Raw genomic sequence first — 10090 nt, 5'->3', positions numbered from 1 at the left:
ATCCACTCCGTAGCAAAGCTCATTACCAAGGTCCTATCCAGATGACTAACTACCATGATTAGCAGCATCATCTCCCCGACGCAATCATCTTTCTTACGCTCCAAGTCTACACAAGATAGTTTCCTATATGTGCAAAACGTAGTTAGATCACTTCACGGGAAAAGAAAACCAATTCTGCTGCTTAAGCTAGATATCGCGAGAGCCTTTGACAACGTGTCATGGGAATACTTGCTGGAGTTGCTGCAGGAGCTCGGTTTCTCGACGCGCTCGCGAGACTAGATGGCACTGCTATTTAGTATGACCTCATCGTCGATCATGCTAAATGGCACGGTCGGACGCATTCTCATCCACCAGAGGGGGTTACGACAGGGAGACTCGCTATCGCCACTCCTCTTCATCATCGCCATCGACACACTTCACCGCCTGCTGGAGAAAGCAACGGAGATGCACCTGCTAGCCCCGCTGCCAGGCAGGGACATCTCTCTCCGGGTTAGCCTCTATGCGGACGACGCCGTCATCTTTGCCAACCCGGATAAGACAGAGATAGACGCCCTGATGGAGATTCTCCGGTGTTTTGGACACGCGTCTGGACTGCACATCAATCCGGCGAAGTCTACCGCCTCCGCCATCCGCTGCGACGAGATCAACCTGCAAGAGACCCTGGCTAGCTTCGGCGGGGAAGTCAAGGGCTTCCCGTTGAAGTATGTAGGACTGTCGATCACTCTGTCCACGCTGCGCCTAGTCCACATACAGTTCATTTTGGACAGGATTAGGGTTAGACTAGCTGGATGGAAGGGGAAACTACTGAACATCGTCGGTCGCCGCGTACTGGTCCGCAGTGTCCTGACCGCGCTTCCAACTTTCGCATTATCTGTGCTTAGGGCGCCTAAGAAGTTCTTCCTCGAGATAGATAAGGCTAGGCGACGATTCCTTTGGGCACATGAGGAGGAAACTAGCGGAGGGAAATGCAAAGTTAATTGGCCGGTAGTATGCTCCCCAGTGGAAAACGGGGGCCTGGGGATCCTTGACTTGAACCGTTTCAGTAGAGCACTAAGGCTACGTTGGCTTTGGCTCTCCTGGACAAGCCCAGACAGACCGTGGCATGGCACGGCACTTCCGTGCGACGAAGCCGACATAGCACTTTTTAGTGCTTCAACGACTGTCACCCTGGGCAATGGAGCAACAACAACCTTCTGGCACTGTTCATGGACGGGCTCCGGAAACCTAAAGACGACATTCCCAACTCTATTTAGGCACTCCAGGAGGAAGAATAGATCAGTACAAGAGGCGCCGAAAAACAACACCTGGATTGTAGACCTAGCCCATGGTAACACTATGCATCTCTGGAAGGCGGCGATCAGGCTTCATAGATGGATCCAAGATAGGGATCTCCACTTGCAAGAAGGGACTAGAGACACAATCACGTGAAAACTAGAAACATCAAGAAAGTATTCAGCGAGCTCTGCATACAAGACCCAGTTCCAGGGTTTCTTTAAACCTGATTACAAAAAGATGTTTTGGACAACCTGGGCACCTGCACGTCTGAAGATATTTACATGGCTGCTGCTCAAGAACAGACTATGGTGCAACGATCGCCTACAACGCAGGGGCTGGCCAAATGAATATTTCTGCCAGTTATGTCTTCGGAATCTAGAGTCATCCGTACACTTGTTTTGGCAATGCCCGATGTCACTCCAGGTATGGAAACCTGATTACAAAAAGATGTTTTGGACAACCTGGGCACCTGCGCGTCTGAAGATATTTACATGGCTGCTACTCAAGAACAGACTATGGTGCAACGATCGCCTACAACGCAGGGGTTGGCCAAATGAATATTTCTGCCAGTTATGTCTTCGAAGTCTAGAGTCATCCGTACACTTGTCCTGGCAATGCCCGATGTCACTTCAGGTATGGACACATGCTGCATCACGCCTTGGATGTGCCTCGCTGCACCCAGGCGAATGGGAGGAGAAGGAAAAATCATCAGAGATTGTAGCTACGATGGTCACCAAAACCATGCCAGAGCATAAAAAGGCCATCAAGACAATGATCATCTTGATTTTGTGTGAGATCTGGAAGGAGAGAAATGAAAGCACCTTCAGGAGCAAGAACGCCGAGTTACAAAACATGAAGAATGCAATCACAACAACCATCGAGTTTTGGCGGCAAGCAGGAGCGGCGTTCTTAGAACCCCCCCCCCCCCTTCTGGGATCCGCCCTGAATTATCGCCATCTGTAACCTCATCTCTTTTTCCCTTCGGTTTTTTCTTTTTTCCTTGATCCTAGGATCGCGTCCAATTTTTTGTTTCCCCCCACTGCTATCTGCTTTGATCAATATATGCCAGCCACAAGCTGGGTCTTTCAAAAAAAAAAAAAGTAGCCTAGTTGGTTGTGAGATTCAGAGTTGCACTAGTCTGAACTTGTCAATCCTGTGCTTGGATACATAAACAAACACTTGGCATCCACAAGTAATTGGATCTCCTACTGTCAGCTCTTGTCCTTGCGGCCAGGCCGTCAGCGGCTGTCGCAGGGAGTGGCCAGTGTCGAGGGGCTGAGGTACAGGTGCAGCTGCTCCAAGGACGGCAAGAATCGTCTGTCGCTCTAGCTCCAGCGCTAGTCAAGGTCTTCAGCGGCCCCGGTGCTGGTGGACTGGCGGATGTCGATGGTGTTGGAGCAGCTGCACCTGTACTATTATTTCAGATTTTCAATAATTCTCAACGAAAAATTCCAGAGCCTCATATGGCCCATTCATGCATGACAAGGATCATGTGCAAAATTTACTCCCACCCTGGCTGTGGAGGTGTGTTGGACTAATATATACTATAAGGTTGATTGCCTCACACACCACTAATAGCTTGACAACAGGACACTAAAATTGCTAATTCTCATTTGCTCTGCAATAGAATCTGATCATTTTCTAGGGTTTTCTTCTGCTGTCGTTGGCAATGTTTCTTGAACCTTGTCTAGTTCGAGCATCAAGCGACCGCTTTTCGCGCCGTCCGTGCATATTCCCTTGCTGATGCCCGCCATTTTACCCAGCAGCATCGTGTATCTCATTTTGTTTTCTCTTCTCTTCGAGCATTTCTCCTCGTACTCTTTCAGCTGCTCCTCTTTGAACTTAGGAGCCCATCTGGGCAGCATGTACCGCGCTGGTATTTCTTTGACTCCGAGCTGCGTGAAAACTCTGAATATGTGGCAGCAAAGAATCCCATCCCTGGTAAACTTTGCACACTGGCATTTAAATGCATGGGTTCCAGGTTCAGCTAGCACTTCAAAAGAATTTCTGTTGAACTCCGGGTTATCATAGTCAAAGACCTTTTCGAGTCTGTACGCTGATCCTCCTTGTACCTCATGCACGTTGAATGCTGTGGAATAGTATAGTTCTTTTTGTGCCCTCAAAAATATTTGCCTTGTGTACATACGCGCTGCATGCTTTTCTATTGGCAGCAAGGAGAAGTACGCCGGTTCAGTTGCTGAATGCAATGCATCCTCTTCCTCTGCTTTCACTATGTTCTCTTGCATCCTCTCATATTGCTCAATAAACTTCTCAATTCTGTCTTTTGGAAGCACATTGTCTTTGAATAGTAAGTTTGTCCCCTCACAATGTACAGCTGATTCGACGAATGGGCAGAAATCTGCTTGGAAATAAACAGGCACCCAGTTTTTCCTTGTTCCCCACATGAGCCGGAGGTACTCATTTTCACTTGCATCGTATCTCTCAGTCAGCACATCCCATCCTTCTTCAAATTCCTTTTCTGTCAGTGAGTTGTCTACCAAGCCGTGCAGCTCTGCATTTATGTTGCCCCTTGTTGCCATGAAGGCTCCTAGAATTTCCTGTGTTTTTCGCATCACACTGAACTTGCAAAATCTGTGCCTTACTTGTGGCATGACCTCTGAAATTGCTGTCGCCATACCTTCATCCTGGTCTGTTATGACTATTCTTGGCAGTTTCCCTCCCATCACATCCAAGAAAGTTTGGAACATCCACTTGAAGGTTTCAGCTTTCTGATCTTGTAGCAAGGCACATCCAAACACAATGATTCTCCCATGACTATTCATTCCAATAATAGGGGTGAAAGGCATGTTATGCCTATTAGTGCTGTATGTAGTATCAAACGATATGAAGTCTCCAAAAATCTCATAATCTACTTTCGACCTCGCATCAGTCCAGAAAAGACTCCTAACTATGTTATCTTCATCTTTTTGCATGGTGTAGGAAAAGCCTAGGTTCCGCAGCTCCAGTTCTTTGAAGCGCTTCAGTGCAGTTTCAACATCTGAGTTCTCTTTTCTCCATTGGTCTACACACTTTGAATTGCTTGTATCTTTCTCGTTTGATGATGATGCCTTTCTGAAGTTGCTTCTCATTCTCCGGAAAATATTCATAGCTTTCCTTGGATTTACCCTACTTTGTTGCAGAACTCTTAGAAATAGCTTTTCTTCACTTGACAAGTATTTGTGGTTCAAAAAGAAACTTGCAAGAGATGGGGATGGACATAATGGATGGTTGTGCTCATGCTTAACTCCTATGAACTCCCATTGCTCGTTATGGAGCTTCACTATCACCTTTGCTTGGCATCGTGAGCCCAAAGCATTACACCTCCTCTTCCTCTTCAGGTCCTGAGTTGGCTTTAGTTTACCACTTCTGTTGCATTCTAGGTCAAACTTCATTCTTCTGTAATTCGATCCCCTCCTTACTGCAAAACCAGTTAGCATAGCATGTGTGCTGTAGAAACGTTCAGCGTCTTCAAGGGTTGGAAATCTCATTCCAACTTCCGGTGGTCTTGAATTCTCCAGTTCCTCGAAACTAGGGTAAAAGCATTTTCCTAGTTCAGTATCTAACTCACTCCCAGAGCTGCTACCTGAATCGCTTCCACTGCTTGTATCATTGCTAGACATTTCATGCCCTTGAGTAACAACGTGTAATCGGTCTTGTTCTTCAGCGTGCTGCTGCATTTTAGAGTCCGCCGAGTTGGTTTGTTCATCCAATATAACTGCCAATAGTCCTTGTGGAGCCGTGCCAATGCCATTTGATGCATGTTCCTGAATGCAAGTGAACAGTCTCTGTTAAGCTACTATGTAACGCCACATTTGAATCCCACTTGTTTTAGAGCAGTACTTTGTTATGATTTGTTTTGTTTCCATACCTGATGATTTTCACCAGTCGGACGTAGACCTCCTTCTGGTAATGCTCCTCCGCCGACGTGTTCCTGAGTAAGTACTATTTATTACCCAGCGAAATCAGGCATGAGGAAATTCTAAAAAGATGTACTAGCAGTGTTGTTTTTCAAGAGAAAGGGGTCAAAGCCAAGGTCCTCCCCGATTTCTACCACCAGAGAGCCATAATGTTACCAACTTATTACAGGTTCGGAGCAGAAGCTCAACCACAAAAGGGAAACACAGTAATGATGCTAAATACTGTAATCAACCAGTCACTTGCAAATGCCATTGTTTTCCCATGAATTTTACTGCCATGCGATACCAGCGATAGCAATTCACCATTTGTTTCCGCCTTTCCGGCGACTCCTGGCATGTTTCTCTTGTAGCATATCATCGACATACGAGTGCGCATTGCAAGCAGACGCGTTCAAGCAATGATATACCTTTTCTGAGCGCAGCCCTGCTCCTGGGTGGTTCGGTTCTACGGCCCGGTCCGGAGAGGTCATCGCAACCTGCACCAAATTTCTCAAGGTTCATTTCACATCCGTGCTAGACACACGCACATACAGTCAAAAATATAATCTCGCTAATTGATAAAAAATAATCTGCAGATGGATTTATTGGTGAGTATACATACTTGTTCGAAGCTGGTTGCAGGGACGGGCCCCGGCGCTTGTTCCCCGGGATTATCTGCCGGCGCCTGCATCTGCGCATCGGCGGCGGCTCGCCGTTTCCGATTTGGGGGACTTGGCACCTGGAAAGAAAGGAAAAGAAGCTGGTGAATATCGGCAATATATCATCGAATATCCGCCGCCGCACCGCGGCGCTGGCTGTGCGGAGAAGGGGAGGAGGTGGGTGGATCCGGATCGTCGAGGGCAGACGGGAAGGGAGGGGTTGGGGCTGGAGCTGTACGTACGCTGGGCGGCTGCGGCCTGCGAGGAGACGGGCGGGGAAGAAAACTGCGGATGGGGAGAGAGGAGGCGGCGCGGTGCGGTGGCGACGGCCGCCTGCTGGATTGAGAGGGAATCAGATGGGAAGGTCGAGTGCGGCTCCGTCTATGCGGTGAACGTCCACCCGTTAAGGCCTTGTACACTACTAGCGGGCAATGCGCGGCGGCACGCCGGACGCCGCTCCGCCTCAGTGGAACCTACCTTGACGTGGTGCTTTCACACGGGAGCTCAAACGAGCCCGATGAACAGTAAATTTATAAACTATTGTAAAAATGTTTTAAAAAATCTGATTTTTTGGTAAATTTTAACAAATGTTTTAAGTGTTTATAAAATTCCATCATGAAATTACACTTGTGTAAGTCGTGATAAAAAAAACAAATCGAAACTCTGAAAATGCTACGAAGATGAAGTAGACATCCATGCGACCAAGCGCGTGCGTGTTGCTTAGAGCATCTCCAGCCGTTTTGGCCCCAGCGCATCCGGTGAATGCCTTTTTGGCGTTGCATCAATAACTTTTTCGCCTTGGGGCGAGCGAGTTTTCAGCCGCGTCCCTAAGTTTCGCCCCCCAGACGTTAACCTTTTCAAATTCGTCTTTCCCGCTGCCAAAAAGACGCCATGAGTTCGGCGATCATCATGCCACAAGTTGGCGATCATCATGCCATAGTTCGGCGATCAAACACACCCAATAGTTCAGCGATCAAAAGGAAGGGATAGCAGGAATGAAACGAATCAAACGCCAGCTCGGTGTGGCGCAGATCCTTTGTCGCGGGACTGGTCGGGCTCATCGTCAGCATAGTCGGGTACGTCGTCGTCGTGGTTTCTGCGCTCGGGTTGGGCGTCGTCATTGGTGTTGCCGTCGTGGTCACCGCTGTGGTCGCCGCCGGTGCGGGCATCTGGCTTAAGATGAGGCCGCGCTCCATGAGGTACCACGCCTTCATGTGCTCGTCCATCGTCGACGTGTCAACCCAAATCAAGAACGCCATGTCGGTGTTCCTCTTCTTCGCGGCGACGTTGATCATCAATGTTGACCATCGCGTGTCGGATTTCTCCTCCCTCCTCGCAGCACTGCTCTTGACGTCGATGATGCATTGCTCAATCGAAGCTTGCAGTCGTTCGGCAACGAGCCTTGCGTCCCTCCCGCCTTGGATTTTTTGGTGCCATCTGGGCGCCCTTCTGCCGCAGCCGGCGCAGGCGCGTCTGGATTGTAGGTCTCCTTGGTCTTGTCGAGAGCGAGCCAAACATCCCTCCACTTCTCGCATGACACGATCATGGAGAACACGTGAATGAACTTGAACTCTTGGTCCTCGTTGTTGGCGCGATACATGGCGAACATCCAAACCATCCGCACAACTACGGGCAAAACATGTCGTCAAAGTACACGACAATGTGACGAACTGGGGCCGACGAACTATATCCACACCTGACCCACGACATTGGTGTCGCTTTCCGGGCAAGCAGCGACCTCCTCGATGATCCCATGCCACTTGTTGCAGGCCGTCTGGATCGTCGACTAGTGGTTCAACATGGCCTTCTCGCCGAGGTCCATGTGAATCAACCAGCTTGCGTTCGTCGAACTCCGTTTTGATTCTCCCCAGTACGTGTGGGTGTTCTGATTCACGCCGGTGATCGGGTCGATGCTGACGGTCTTTCATGCTTTGACAAGGCACTCGTCTTCCTTTGACGTCTACTTGACATGTGGTTCGGTTGGGTTGGCGTTCGACGCCCACTTTCTCTTCCCCTCCTTCTTCTTCGGCACTGGTTCTGGTTCCACCTCCACCAGCTCTTCCTTTCCCTCCTCCTCCTCGGCGTCGTCGAGCTCATCGTCAATGTTGTCGGCAGTGCCCATTGTTTCATCCTGCACGCCGAACCTCGGGTAGGACGTGACGGTGATGGAGCCGCTCGTGATAATCTCGTCCATGTCGATGTCGGTGTGGTTAAATTGCGGTACCGAAGTGGGTGCGAATGGAAGGACACCACGACTCAGAGATGGCGTTGGCGAGGCTGCTGACGAGTATGCCGACGACGAGTAGCTGTATTGGGTGTTGAGGCCGACGTTGAACGCAGGGGAGCGAGTACGTGGGTCGTGGCTGAAGCCGGTGGGGGAGGAACGTTGCGGCGCACCATGCAGGAAGGTGGTGTTGCGATTGAAACCGCCATGCTCGTAGCCGTCGGAATAGCCAGACAAGGGTACGTACCCCCGAGGGCGACATCAGTGGTGAGAGGTGGGTCAGCGACGCAACGCCCTGTCGGCCCCTCCATGCGGCCTGCGGGTTGCGGCTGGGCAGATTCATCATCCCCGCGCAGGACGCCTCTTCCTGATCGACCGCCACCGCCGCTGTCGCATCCCTGATCCTCTTGGCGTCGATCCTCCTCCGCTGGTCTGTTGTGATCGCCTCCCGGCGCTGGATATACGCCATCCACTCGGCGTCTGAAACACCCGCCGGCCTAGCCATTGGCTTCCTCGGCTTTGGCTGGCTGGAGGCAGTGGTGTCGGGGTGTGGGAAGGTGTACTTCTTCTTCGCTGGCATGACGGCCAGATGGCGGGAGCTGGAGAAGAATGGGGGGAGCTACGTGGGGGAGAAGGGGGAATTAAGGTAAATGAAGGAGGAAGGGGAGAAAACAGCGGGAATAGGCCCGGCTGTCGCCGACAACATGTACCCACTCGACTTTCCGCTTCAGGTTCGGCTCCCGGGGACTGGGTTCTACTCGGGTTCGCTGGCTGTTATTTTGGCCCACACCGGCGCTAAACAAGGAGTTGGGGTGCGACTAGGCTGATTTTTCACCACCGACGCTAAAAAAGGCGCCCTCGGAGGGCTGTTGAGGGGGGGAGTGGAGATGCTCTTATTAAGTGTAGAAAAAAGTTTGGTGAATTGAATTGCAATGCATGAGCCGTCTGTGGCCTAGTAAGCCTAGTGGAGTAGTAAATGTCCTAGCCGTTGGTGTTTGCTTTCCTCTAAATTTGACCGTGTGGAGTATGAGAGCTTGTAACTATGTCTCTCATGTGCTAAGAGCATATCCAGCCGTTCGGCCCCAGAGGGGCGTGAAATAGCATCGCGTGGGCGCGCACCGGCGAAAAAAATTGCCCTGAAGGGGCTCGGGCTTGCAGTCCCCCCCCCCGCCCCCAATGGTTGCCCGAAAGGGTTTAAAAGAAATTTAAATTACCCCAAATTTGGCCAAAATCCAGTTAAATTCATACAAAATTCATAGCTTCATTAAATATTGTACAAAAACTAAAAAAATATAATTAACATTAAACTAAAACCAAAACTAAGCTAAAGTCGTCGTCGCCCGCCGCTGCCGCCCGCCGTCTTCTACATGCCGAGGAGCTTGTAGAAGGCAGTGTAGTCGTCGTCGTAGTCGTTGCCGCCCGCTGGAGCGTCATCCTTGCTCCTCCCTTGCACTGGGTCGCCAAGGCGAGCGGGCGCCGGTGCCTCCTCGTCGCTCTTGTCAAGGATGACGATGCCACCCTCCTCGCGGCTGCGGCGACGGGCGACGATCTCCTTCAAAGCGCAGCGCTGGCGCACCATTTTCCCCGGACGTAGTCGTCCCGCGCCCATTTTAGGGCGGTCTCATCATCGGCAGGCATGGCGAGGTGTTCCTGCTTGACGGGCAGGAGCACCGACTTTGTCTTTGGCCTCACGAGGCGGGAGGAAGAAGCACGAGGCTCGTTGATGACTATCGCGACGCTACGCGTGCGCCGCCCCAGCGGCGTCTCCTCTGGCTTCGGCTCTACGGGGAGCAACGTCGATGATCCGGAGGAACGAGAGTGGGAGCCTGATGACCCACAAGTATAGGGGATCAATCGTAGTCCTTTCGATAAGTAAGAGTGTCGAACCCAACGAGGAGCAGAAGGCTCTGATAAACGGTTTTCAGCAAGGTAATAACTGCAAGCACTGAAAGTAGCGGTAACAAGTGATGGTGTAGTGAGGTGAAACGTAGCAAGCGAAAAGTAACGAGTAACAAGTAGTAGCAATGGTGCAGCAA

General features: G+C 50.7%; 1 protein-coding gene across 1 annotated transcript; it reads right to left on the bottom strand.

The window, feature by feature from the left end:
• Positions 1–2713: 2713 nt before the first annotated feature.
• Positions 2714–6265, bottom strand: LOC123447534 (protein FAR1-RELATED SEQUENCE 9-like). Its single transcript, XM_045124144.1, has 5 exons — positions 6073–6265; positions 5794–5910; positions 5600–5668; positions 5144–5206; positions 2714–5039 (listed from the first exon to the last, which is right to left on the bottom strand). The coding sequence occupies exons 2-5, from the start codon at positions 5860–5862 to the stop codon at positions 2910–2912; spliced, it is 2331 nt and encodes a 776-aa protein (XP_044980079.1). The 5' UTR covers positions 5863–5910; positions 6073–6265; the 3' UTR covers positions 2714–2909.
• Between the last annotated feature and the right edge of the window lie 3825 nt (positions 6266–10090).

The sequence above is a fragment of the Hordeum vulgare genome, chromosome 1H, assembly GCF_904849725.1.
Source record: "Hordeum vulgare subsp. vulgare chromosome 1H, MorexV3_pseudomolecules_assembly, whole genome shotgun sequence".
Lineage (NCBI taxonomy): Eukaryota > Viridiplantae > Streptophyta > Magnoliopsida > Poales > Poaceae > Hordeum > Hordeum vulgare.
This window is presented reverse-complemented; position numbering and strand designations above follow the sequence as displayed.

Coding starts and splice junctions, on each gene's coding strand:
- LOC123447534 (XM_045124144.1), bottom strand. CDS start 5,862: ATGCAGGCGCCGGCAGATAATCCCGGGGAACAAGCGCCGGGGCCCGTC. Junction 5,669..5,793: donor CTGCAACCAGCTTCGAACAA/GTATGTATACTC, acceptor AATTTGGTGCAG/GTTGCGATGACCTCTCCGGA. Junction 5,207..5,599: donor CAGGGCTGCGCTCAGAAAAG/GTATATCATTGC, acceptor GTACTTACTCAG/GAACACGTCGGCGGAGGAGC.